Consider the following 12953-nt stretch of genomic DNA (forward strand, 5'->3'; position numbering starts at 1 on the left):
ATCAGGTTGTGTAATTGGGCTTGTTCTGTTTTACTAATATGCATATTCACTGCTATGAATTTCCCTCATAAGACTGCTTTCATTGTGTTCCATAGATTCCGATATGTTGTATTGTCATTGTCATTTAATTGAAGGTACTGTCTGATTTCTTCTTTAATTTCCTCTGTGACCCATTGGTTATTCAGAAGTGTGTTGTTCAATTTCCACGTGTTTATGAAATTTCTTGAGTTTCTTTTGCTATGGATCTCCAATTTCATCCCACTATGGTTTGATAATATGCAGGGGATAACTTCAATTCCTTTGCACTTACTTAAACGTGTTCTATGTGTGAATATGTGGTCTATTTTTGAGAATGACTCATGTGCAGCTGAGAAGAATGTGTGTTCTGATTTTGTGGGGTGGAAGACTCTGTAAACATCTGTTAAGTTCATTTGTTCAAGAGTTCAATTGAGTTCTAGTATTTCATTACTTGTTTTTAGTCTAGTTGATCTATCTATTTGTGACAGTGGGGTGTTGAGGTCCCCTACTACAATTGTATTAGTGCATATATGACTTTTCATGTCCATTAGTATTTGTTTTCTATAATTGGGTGCACTAGTGTTTGGTGCATAGATATTTATGATTGTCATCTTTTCCTCTTGGATCGTTCCCTTTACAGGGATGTAGTGTCTTTCTTTTTCTCTCTTAACCAGTGTTGGTTTGAAATCTACTTGATCTGCAAAGAGGATAGCTACTCCTGCTTTTTTTCAGGTTCCTGTCTCATGGAGTATTGTTTTCGACCCTTTACCTTTCAGTCTATGAGTTTCCTTTTGAATTAAGTGTGTTTCTTGTATGCAGCATATCGTTGGATTTTGCTTCTTGACCCATTCTGCCAGTCTATTTCTTTTGATTGGTGAATTGAGAACATTAACATTGATGGTTATAACTGAAATGTATTGACTTGTCATTGCCATGACTTTTTCTTTTTGTTGGGTTCTCCCTCTTTCCATTTAATTTCTTGTCATGCCAGATGGGTTCATTCTGCTTTGCTTCCTGGGGTTGTGGTCCTCAATGTCTGTTCCTAGGATATTGTGTAAAATTCTTTGGAGTGGTGGTTTGGTATTCACTAAGTTCCTAAGGTGCTCTTTGTCATGAAAGTATCTTATTTCTCCATGCATTTTGAAAGCTAGTTTTTCAGGGTACATCAATCTGGGTTGGAGGCTGTTTTCTTTTAGGGCTTGGAATATGTCACTCCAAGCTCTTCTTGGCTTGATGGTTTGTGTTGAGAAGTCTGCTGTGATTCTGATGGGCTTTCCTTTGTATGTGATTTATTTCTTTTCTCTGACTGCTTGGAGAACTTTGTTCTTCTGTTGAGTTTCTGGAATCTTAACAATTATATGCCTAGGTGTAGATTTTTTTTGATCAAGGCTATTTGGAGTCCTATATGCCTCACTTATCTGTATGTCAAGCTCTTTTGCCCTGCTTGGGAAGTTTTCTGCCATTATTTCTGTGAAGAGATTTTTTATGTCATCTGCACTCTCTCCTGTTTTTTCATTGAGCCCAATCAGTCTTATGTTATTCTTCTTTGCATCATCTAGCAGCTGCTGGATTGATTTCTCATGTGCCCTTATAATTTTGAAGCAATTTTTCTTTTCCTGGTCACTAATTGCAATCTTATCTTCTACATCTGAAATTCTGTCCTCACATTGGCTCGTTCTGCTCTGTAGACTTTCATTGGAGTTTTTCATCTCCTGGAAATCTGTTTGCATCTGTTTTATGGGTTCCATTTGTTTCTTATGTTGGGATTCCATCATGTTCCTGAGCTCCTCTCTAGATTTATTAATCATGTCTTGTACTAGGGGCAAAATTTCTCCTGTTATCTGAGAAATTATTTCTGATTTCATGTTTTCCAGATCCCCTTTTGTTGCCAGTTCAGTGGGTCCAGGTGGTTGAGTATCAGAGTGTTCCATCTCATTTCCCTTTGGGGTTGCTGTAGGTGATCTGGAAGTCTTGTTTTGAGACTTATTTACGTGTTTTCTCATTTTGACTGGGGTGGGGGGCTGTTAGAGCCTGCACGGATTACCTCCTCTGAGCTGGGAGACGTGAGACAGGGGCCAGGAGTAACAGTAAGGCTGGTGACCCAAAAGCCCTTTCCTGTGGGCTGGGAGCATTGGGATGGTGGCTCAGAATCCCCTACCTCTGGGCCGGGAGCAGTGGGAGGGATGGTGGCCCAGAAGCCCCTTCCTCTGAGCCAGGAGCAGTAGGACAGAAGGTGGCCCAAAAGCTCTTTCCTCTGGGCTGGGAGCAGCGGGAGGGATGGTGACCAGGAAGCCACTTCCTTTGGACCAGGAGCAGTGGGATGGTGGCTCAGAGGCCCCTACCTCTGGGCCAGGAGCAGCAGGACTCAGTACCTTGGTCTGGTGTCCTCTGCGTCTTTGTAATGTGGAACCAGGTGGCTGCCTACCTGCAGCGGGGTGATTCGGTGTCCCATTTTTTTTTTTTTTTTTTTTTGGTACCAGGGATCGAACTTGGGTCCTTGCTCTTGCATAGCAGGCATTGAAACCACTGAGCTAAATCCCAGGCCTGCTTGTACCTTTTCATATGGAAATAGAAGGAATCAGGCTGAATACTAATTAAATCTCAAAGACACTTGTAAAGTTCTGTCATACCTAGGGAGAGTTAAAAAGGTTTGTATATGAACCTTATTTATAAGTAGCAAAGATTAACATATGATAAAGGGAATCTTTACAAGGAACAATTAAAGATCAATTATGACAATGATACACAGCAGTGAAAGCCTCTGGAAGAACTTTCTTCTCATTAATCAGCAATAATTATCAATTAAGAGGCTTAATCATTAGAAGAGTGTCTACATTTTGCATCTTAAGAAGTTGGTGATAATTAGTATCCCAATCTTGCTCTCTGTGCCCATTATGTTCAGAGAGGAGTTACTTTTTTTTTTAAAAAAAATGATTTTTAACTCGCGACTTTGAGCAACCTGTATCTACATCAAGTGGAGATATAAGACCATTTTTTTCTGTTACTCAAAAACTTGATTTGATAGGTGCATAAATGCCAAACAAATGTGAAGGAATATAAAGAGGGCAAACGATTTTACTTTTTAATTATCATTGATTTAGAGGAAATGGTTTATTACCCTCATTACATGTAGGATGTTACTAATAGATCGTGAATTAATGGCAGGTATTTTTCCAGTGGGAAAAAATAATGACTATTGATTGAGGAGTAATATGAACTAAAAGTTGTACAAAACTCATAAAATATATTATTCCAGTTAACTCCATCAAAAACATTATAATGTGAACATTGTATTTTCCTCCCATTTTACATAATAAAGGAAGTGTCAAAGTGGTCTTAGTCTTAACTTGACCAAAGTGACACTTTATCAGTATTCATTCTGGAGGATATTTTTATGTCTGATTTTAAATTAACTCACCTGAATATTTTAATATTTGAGATAGTATATCAAATGTTATGGGAAAATAATTAGAACAATTCTTTAACTTTTTATTCAGTGATACATTTGATAAAGGCATTAAAGTTGAGACATCTATGCTATATTTTTGTCATAAAAAATAAAATAAGTGAAACAGATATCAGAGATTTACTGAAAGTTAGACTAGATGATGCAATGATCCATAAATAACTTTAGTTGAAAAATGACAACGTGGTTTGGAGGGATTTATTCATACTATCCATCAGATAGTGATTTTTTCCACTATGAAAGTAATATAAAAATTTAGGAATTAAGTGGAAGGAAGTTAAAATGTCAACTGCTGCTTAAGAAATAAACACCCAGCACTGGGGAAGCTGAAGCAGGAGGTTTGCTGCAAGTTTGAGGACAGCCTGGGCTACATAGTAACTTCAAGGCCAGCCTGAACCACACAGTGAGACTCTGTCTCAAAAATCAAAACCACATCACACCAAAACCAACACCAACACCAGCACCAAAGAGTTCTGGTGAAGGTAACATAGGATGAACAAGAAAATCAGACTTAGGGAGGCTGTATCCATTGAGTACCCTCTGCTCAGAGGGTACAGGTGGAGATAATAAACTCCCTTCACTTCACCAGGTTTATCTGGCAGATAAATCTTTGGGGCCCCTAGTTCTTCTATCGAATGACCAGCACCAAAAAGATGTAAAATGTTATAAGGTCTCTCCTTAATTTCTAGAAATCATTTGTTTAAGGAAAAATATTATGTAATCCATGTTAGGAAACAACTGAATTTATTTGTTTCTGCATTTCTTTTGGAAGATATTGGTAAAATCAATGATGAAATTGAATTTCACATGTGAATTTTACACTGTTGGAAAGCAACTGTCATGTTAGTGCAAAACCTACATTTGGAAATAAGAACATTTTGTATTCATTTCTGTTATAGTATATGGCAATTTGCACATATATACTGCAGCTTTTTTTTTTTTCTTTTTGGTTTTTGAGACAGATTCTTGCTATGCAGCTCAGGTTGGCCTTGAACTCAGGGTGATCTTCCTACTCAGCCTCCCAAGTGCTGAGATTACAGATGTGGACCACCATACCCCGCTGAACTGCAACTTTGAAGAACATTGTTTTTATATCTTAGATTACAGACTAGAATTAAATTGTTTGAAGACTTTTAGTTTCATAAACTCATTGAATGTTGCTGGTTTCTTTTCATAATATCTTCCTAATATTCTTTTTTTAGAAAGCAATTAATATTTTTATTTCTCAGTGAGTTCTCTGAAATAAATTTCTTTTAATAGACATTGCAAATATAAAACCTGTAAAATTAAATATCATATGAAATACTCTTAAATTTCCACTGGAGAACAGTATTTACCTAATGCTTTTTGTAAAGTAGCTACATTATTTTTTACTTGAAGCATAATTACTTTGAGATAGTGACATAAGACATCTAAAATATTTCAACATTATTGCTGTACATGTACTGATGATTAGAAGATGAGGATTTTCAAATGGAAAATTTGCAGTATATATGTATATATTTAGAAAATATTTGCTGGAAACTGTGTTTGCTGATCAAAGTTTCCCCACTGACAGCCATGTTAACTTCAATTTGGTGTCTGGATTTGAGTATTTGGTCGAATATTTGTTATGTAATCTCTCCCTTGGCCTGTCTTTTTACAGCCACTGCTGTCTGCACTTGAGGAAACTTCAGAGAACCCCTCAATTTCCTTCTGGTTGCCTGGGGGCAGAAACTCATTACTGGGGTGGCTAGGACTGACTTTTAATTTGGCTCCCTTTATTAGTGTAGCTAAGGGTAGAGAGCCTGCGCTGAGAGACAGAACATGGGTCCAGAAAATAATCAGGATTTTTTTGGGGGGGGCCGCGGTATAACGAAGTGGAAGTACTTGTATTGAGGAAGTTCTTGTTCTGACTACTTTCTCTTCACCTCATTGATGATGGAGAGAGGCTTTTCCATAAATAACATGAGATGGGGAAACAGTACTAGGCAGATGAAATATAAAGCAGCCTACTAGTCACAATACTCAGTAGGGGAGAAGGACATGCTTGGGGTGAAGTTGTGTCTTGCCTGGCTGTGTGGCGGTGTCACTTATGAGCAGAGTGAAATAGGGGGGCTGTGAAAGGAAGCTCTTTTCTGGCAGGAGGGTGGGGGAGTGTGGGGAACAGGGAAAGAGGACATTACTAGAACCTCTGCAGTAAGTCCTAGTCTCCTGCGAGTCACGACAGCACAAGGCAAATTAACTTATTAGATAGGAAAGACAGAAGAAATAAGACTTAGAGAAGAAGCTGAGCTTTGGGCCTGATCAGTGCTGCTCTGGGCGGCAAAGAGGAAAGCCCTGAGCTTGCCACACCTTTATTCAGTCCATAAGGAGAAACAAATGTTAACAGATGACTCAGGGCATAGCGGTTCAGTACATCAGAGTAACAAATGTAAAAGGTGACTCAAAGGGCAGCAGCAGCAGCTGCGAAAATCCTAGATCAATAAGGAACTATGCAGATGAAGATTTTGTTCCTCTCAGGATGCCTTCAGCTGGTGTAATCTTGTCCTGTAGCATCACAGCATCACCGGACCATTAAGGTTTTAGGTGTGACCAGAGGTGAAGATGGAGTTATGTCTCCACATGCCATAGCTGGCCTATAGGCAGGAAAACTAGACCCTGATCATGATTTAATTGTGAAGTGGTTTTCCCCCCAAATTATGTAAAATTGTTCCCGACAGGGGAGAACCTTGGTTTCCATGGGAAGATGTAGGGAGGGAAACCTATTACATTCAAGATAAGGCAGGGTGGAGCTAATCTAGTGGATGGGGAGCTAACCAAGAGAGATCCTTGCCTCCTGCTTGGGGGCCACATCTGGCAAGAGCAGGAGAGCTCATGGCTAGGCAGTTGGAAGGGACCTTGTGAGGTCTGAAGATGTCAAAACAATCTGTGGAATGTTAACCCGTACAGTGTCATGGTTAAATGTCTGTTGGGGGCAAAAGATAAGAGGAAGTAGTACCCTGATATGCCACTGCGGTACTAGAAGAGGCTCATAGGCTGTCCAGTGGATACCTGTAAGTGAGGGGGTTTTTACTCATAAATGATACAGTGAGTTCAAGGGGCCCCAGCCCCAGCATCTGGCTCATCAGAAGCAGGGAAGTGCAGTGGTTAAGGAGAGCAGGCGTTGTCATGCCTCACTTGCATTTGGGCAATTGTCAGATCCGTGGTTTATGGAAAGTTATTTAATCTCATTCTTCTGTTTCTTCATTAGTAGTATAATAGTGTTGAGATGTTAAGGGAGATAATACTTGTAAATACTTAAAAAATATTGGCTGTTATTATTGATTTAGTATGAAAGTTATCCAAACTAGCTTCCAAGGATGAGCTAATTGACATCAGTGGTCAGCATACTGGAGAGTCTGTTTCTCTTTCCAAGGTCCAGAGTTGAAAAACTGTAAACAGATACTTAGAAGTATTAGGGAAGTTTGACATTTGGGAGATTATTAAGGTGCTTTAAAATAATGACTTTCAAAAGTCTCCTCTCTAAGGCTATTGATAGTTTGAAAGCAAGACACAGGGCCTATTACATAAGAGACATTCAATAAATGTTGATTGAATAGCTTTCAAAAAATGAGGCATTATGACTACAAAATTATGGAAAGTACTCCCTGGGTTCATTTATAATATTTACAAGTAAATTGAACAAAAGATTAGTTACAGCACAGTGTGTAGCAGTTGTTGTAAGCTGTTCATGTAGAAGGTGTTTTTAGAAGGTGGGATGTGTTGTGAAGTTTCACAGCATAGCACACATACTATTTCACTGGATGGCACAGGGATACCGGGAACAAAAGTCCTTCCAAACCACTTGGTGGCTCATCCACTGTGGCAGCATTAAGGGATAAGTGGCAGTGACGAAATTTGCAAATGTTATTTTCTCACTAGATCTACTTCATTTCTATATCTCACTTCCCACCTGTTTTGGCGAAATAAATTATAAAATCACTGGGAAGAGAACTGGCCTGGATGTCTCTGTAAGCCTTGTAATGCCTAGCTTAGTGTTTTTTTTTTTCTTTTGTCATAGTAGCTATTGAATATATTTGTTAGTTGAGGTGTTTTTACTGAACCATCAACACTTTGCGGTGGCATCTGTGATTTTTCTCTTTGCATGATAAGTTGTTTTAGAGACCTTATAGGAATGAACTGGATCAGGTAATCTGAGACTTTTGAATGGTAATAGTCTGTGGTGGGCAACTATAACAAGGAGAGATCTTAGAATAAAGAAGTTTTGAGAAAACTTGGGAGGGAATTTATTAGCCTTGTATTAACATATAAGGGATTCTAGCAGAATAAAATTATACAGGTAAAATTATGCATATTACTTGTAAAAATGATGACAAATTATTAAACAGTCATTGGAGTTATTGGCTCTCAGCTGACAGGTGCTTTGGTATAATATGAAATGGCAGAGGAGCATAGGCTCTGGATTCTGACACCTTGGTTTGATTTCTAATACCACAACTTACTTTAGGCCTTGGACAAGCCACCTTAGCTCTCTGCCTGTTTCCTCACCTGTAAAACAATGATAATAGTGATAAGTCTTTGCAGTGTTGTTATAAAGATTAAATGAATGAATTAGAATCCATAAAATGCTTCCAGGATTATCTGGCACATAAGGGCTATCTGGTTGTTGTTTCTTCCCACAGTTATAGCTGACTTCCAAACAGTCTCCATGACAGGGGTCACAGCAGAAGAAACTCATGGACAGAGTTTTTGTTCACTTGTTTTTCTGGCATATGTATATAAAGCTTTGGATGAGGCCTAGAATTTTAAAAAATAAAACCTGTTGTTTTCTATGCTTATTAAGGAAGCTTCTAAGAAAAAATTTGGGGAATGGATGTCAAAAGCATAGCGAGCACTAATTCACTCTGAAGCAATGTCCCAGCCACAACCCTGGAATGACTTTAAAGGGAGCAAGCTCCTGTTCAAAGTGCTGCCTTTGATGTCAAGTGGTCATTAAAAGTCCCATGGCACTTCACTAAGATGTAAGATTATTCATCTCTATCTCTTGGCAGGGGTTCAATTCGAGATGAAATTCCCTTAAAGTGGTGAAGGTATTTATAGTCCCCCTCTGCCAGTGTTTGTAAGTAGTTCTGTTCTGCTGGAGCGGCATTCTCTTCAGGTGGCTCCAAATGGACACTCTTGTCCACGAAGGCTAAGTTGCTGAGTCAATCGCATTTACAGAATGTGCTTTGCCATTTGGTGTAGGGTTTCTAATACATTTCTTTTGTAAACTGTAAACGGACAAAATTCTTCATCATTTTCAAATTACTTACAATCTTTGCTTTTCTGTCTTTCTTTTGAGACATTCCCCTGAGCATCTTACCTTAGTGTTCTCTGAGAAGCATTTTAAAGAAATTTGGAATGTGGTAAAGCTCAGTAAGGCCTCCACAGACACAAAGGGCTGAGATTACATATGATGCTAAAGGGTGATAAGAGAAAAAATTGCTGTGATAATAACAACGTGGTAACATTTGATTGCAGTTCTGAACCCTTGGAAACAATTGTAATGCCATACAACATTGTTCAAAAACAGTAACATAAAACCATTTAAAAATAACACACTTTGAACCTAAGTGCTATTAGGCTTCTTAAAACAAAAAACAAACAAACAAACAAAAAAACCCAAAGCGTTTGCTTTTTGTATTATGTCCAGGTCCCATTTCAGGCAGTCTGAATTCAAGTCCCTATGTACAGAGGACCTGGATTTGTAGAGAAATGTTTCATCCCAGTTCCAGTTGATGTTTCTCATTTCTGTCTCTCAGATCCTCTTCATACGTTTTCTGTTTTCATCAGATGGCTTGTTTTTTTCCCTCCGGATGGACTGCGAGGGCGAGATCTCCTTGAAATTATCTGGCTCAGCTTGGGTCTCACAGCTCTGAGCTCTCCTGCGGTGGGCCGGGGTGGATAGCATCGCAGCAAGCGCCCAGCCAGGACGCAGGTCGGGGGCGTGGCCTGTCCGCGGGGCGTGGCGTGGCGTGGCGAAGGCGGGGCTTTCCCGCGGAGCGCGCGGGCGGGCGCGTCCCAGGTTAGCAGCGCGAGCGGATCCTGGGGTGGCTGCGCCGGCAGTGGCCAGGGCTGGATGCTCGCGGCTCTCTGCGGCTCCAGCACTTTTCTTCCCCGCGCGGCGTCCTCTCGCCTAGGCCGGGGGGCGACACCTGGCAGGGCTCCGTCTCAGAACTCTGGTGTCTCAGCCTTGGGGACCTCAGGGAGCCGAGGCTCGCAGGTGGAGCCCAGGTCCGAGCGCAGCCTCGCAGCCCGCGCCTCCGGATCGCACCCGGGAAACCTCGGCCCCGGGCTCCAGGCCGCGCTGCGGCGGGAGGGCCGTCCTCGGCGGGAAGGGTATCCGGACCCCGGCCATGGGCGCGCAGACCTGGCGCGTGGGCTTCCGCTGTTTCTTCCTCCTGGCTCTCTTTGGGGCCGCCCGAAGCGAGGGCGTGCAGACCTGCCAAGAAGTTCGGAAACTTTTCCAGTGGCGGCTCGCGGGAGCCGTCCAGGGGCTGCCGGATTCGCCACGGGCAGGTAAGGAGCCGCCGGCCGGCCGGGGCGCGGCGCCAGGCGCGGGGCGGGGTCCCCGAGCGCCCGCCCTGTGGTCCCCCGCCCGGGCTCCGGAGCTGGCGCTTAGTGGCGAGATGACCTTCCGGCACCCTAGCCGCGAAGGTGTATCCCGAGGAGGCCCGGGGAGGCTCGGGGTGCGCCCGGGACCCCTAACTGCGCCTGTGGCTATGCGAGCTCCAGGCGCCGCTTCCCGCCCGGCTCCTCCGTCTCGCAGGATGCGCTGGAAGGAGCGAGGAAGCAGCGTCTGGGGACAGCTGGCCCCACCGCGTTTCTGTGAGGAGAGGGAATTTCACTGGGAGCTGTTTTCTCACAAGCTGAAAGGAGTTGGGTTGGTCGTCCCAAGCTGATAGTAAAAACAGGAACGAGGGCGACCGTCTTTTCTGTAATGAGGTCCCGGATCCTGTACACTGGGTGTCTCGACCTTTAGGGCCCCCCCGCGCGTCTCGGCACCAAGTCTTTCTTGTAGGAAACCGGACTTCCCAATGTATGTCCCAGAGCTGCGAGGTAGTTTCAGATCTGAGAGGTGTTAGGGCAACAGGCGATCAAACTTAACATATCCAGGAGCCACGTAACGCGGATGAGATGAACCAGAGTCTCAAAGCGGGTGAACGGTTACGTAGCCAGTGCTGATCATGCTTCCTGTGAACAGGTTTTGACTACGGTTCATATCCTGACCCCATCCTCACCGCACATTTTTGTCTACTGGCAGGCGTTCCAGGGCTTGCTCTATTCGGAAGAATAGGGCTTAGTTGTCCAATGCAATAGCAAGGTGACTGGAGCTAAGTCACATGTTATTGGAGCAAAGGACCTCTTTAGCTGTGACTGCGAAGAAAGCACAGAAATGAATGCTGTGAGATTACTTGGTTGAACAAAGAATTTGTGGAGAGGATGCCCGAGTCTAAAATCCACCCACTGTCTGGGTTCCAAGGTTGAAGAGATCCGCTCTGAGCACTACCCAGCTGTAGCACATTTGCTTGATTGTTTTTCTGGCTGTGACCACAGTTCTTGTCACCCTGAGAAGGAAATCTGATTATTTGGGAACATTGAATCCATTTCAGTTTACACAACCTTCTTGAACAGGGAACTATATATTTGCATACCTATCAGGCATTACTAGATGCCTTTTCTCCACTACTTGAAACAACATAGTTGATATTCTTGCCTCCTTAAACAAAATTACCTCTTGTAAATACGTAACAATCCATTAAGAAATAAATCTCACTTAGCTGCTGGTAAAGCCAAAGTGTACGCGTGTATATGCGTGTGTGTGTGTGTGTGTGTGTGTGCGCGCGCATATGGTGAGAGTGTTGAGCTGTGAGATCCTCATTTGAATTATTAGGTTTTGCTCCCCAAATGCCATAGTTTTGGTGGAGATATTCAGTGAGTGTTGCTACCTCCCCAATAAGGCCCTAGTTTCAATCCCTTCTCATATCTCAATATTTCTGGTACCTGCTTAATACAACATATCGGCTAGAAGGTATTTCTTTTTCAGAAATGTGTATGTCATTTATTTTGAAGAGGAACTTCCCAGAGTATTAATCACTGAGATAATATTTTACCAAGATGTATTGTACAGTAAAACTGAAGCTCTGCCCTACTGAGAAAGAAATGCTTGTCATTATTTGTGCTGATACATAGCACATAAAGTGCCAGGATGGCAAGAATCTTCTTTTCCAAGTTGTTCTGAATTGTTACCTATTGCTAGCCCTTTTTAAATCTGTGGCTTAAGCTGATGGAGCAGTCACAGTGGCATCACTGAAAGGGCTGGGCAACCTGCACTCTTAGAAACGTTGTTGGTGCTGATGAAAGGAAATGCTGAATGCCTTGGATCTTTTAATTAAGAAAAGGTCATGTGGAACTGTTATCCTGATTTGGACTCATCCAGCAAAAGACATTAATATATGAATATGATACAATTCTGATTTTCCTTGTTTCTGTATTGTTGGTCATTCATTTGAATAATTCAACAAAATATTAAACTCTTTCTTTTAACATCTATTTCTTTCTTCTTCCCAACTAAAATCTTTCTTAAATTAATTGAAGTACACATACCATATTTTTAGTAAATGTTTTCATTTCTGTATTTATATGCAATCTATAACATTTAACATGATTGGATAGTAGTAGTTGGATATCTTATTTTCTAAAATTATCCTCAGTCTCAAGGGAGAACATGATTAAAACATAAGTAGTCATTTCCATATGAAGATACAAATACTACTATTCTTTTAATAAATGTATTTAGCACACAGGCTTTCACTGACTGAAACTAATTTGATATTTGTTTTTCTTAGAACTATTTTTTCAATGCTTTTTTTTTGCATTTCTTGTCCACAGTGATTAATTCCTGAGATGTCCAGCCAGAATGCCATTTTTATAATGTAAGAAGGTAGAATAAGTTTTACAGTTTCTTCCTGCACTTGTGACTTTTATAACTTCTGAAAAGTATTCTATTCAGTTTAAAATTATTATACAGTGAGAACAATCATTTAAACTGTTTCTCAGATTTCCCTCACCTTTGTTCTCTACACTGCTCCAATTCTTTTAGGCCTATTGAACTCCTAAGGATGTTTGGACGAGAAATGTAAAAAAGGAAAGAAAGTGTAAATGTGTTTAGAATTACAGATTTCCCTGTGTTCTGATTTTATTTCTTAAGTAGTAGTCAAGGTGCCCTTTGCTCTTACTTATTTTATTCAGAAAAGAACTGTTGATGGAAGTGTCTTTTAAAGGTCCTTTTATTTATTTGGGAGGGGAGGTAATGCTGTCCCATTGAAATTCTCTTCACACATGTCTTGTTCACAATGCATTATTTCCTCCTTTAGAGATTTTCCTCCTTCAGAGAGCTATAAAGAAATTGGAGAGTGCATTCAGGTGATTTATATACTAACTAGTT

The 12953-nt window shown here is 41.2% G+C and overlaps 1 protein-coding gene across 13 annotated transcripts in view; it reads left to right on the forward strand.

Moving 5' to 3' along the window:
• Gpc5 (glypican 5) overlaps positions 1–12953 on the forward strand; it is a 1453028-nt gene that overhangs the window by 45203 nt on the left and 1394872 nt on the right. For 3 of the 13 annotated variants that reach the window (XM_087192991.1, XM_087192993.1, XM_087192999.1), the window contains exon 1: positions 9497–10024. The exons of 9 other annotated variants lie outside the window; for them this stretch is intronic. In XM_087192991.1, the coding sequence (XP_087049117.1) occupies positions 9862–10024 (163 nt within the window). In that variant the 5' untranslated portion in view covers positions 9497–9861. Of the gene's footprint in view, positions 1–9496; positions 10025–12953 lie in introns of those variants that run through there. One more of the 13 variants, XM_087192997.1, reaches the window with a different exon arrangement.

Source organism: Heterocephalus glaber, unplaced genomic scaffold (assembly GCF_053883595.1).
Source record: "Heterocephalus glaber isolate CG9 unplaced genomic scaffold, H.glaber_assembly_v1.0 deba00001577, whole genome shotgun sequence".
Classification (NCBI taxonomy): Eukaryota; Metazoa; Chordata; class Mammalia; order Rodentia; family Bathyergidae; genus Heterocephalus; species Heterocephalus glaber.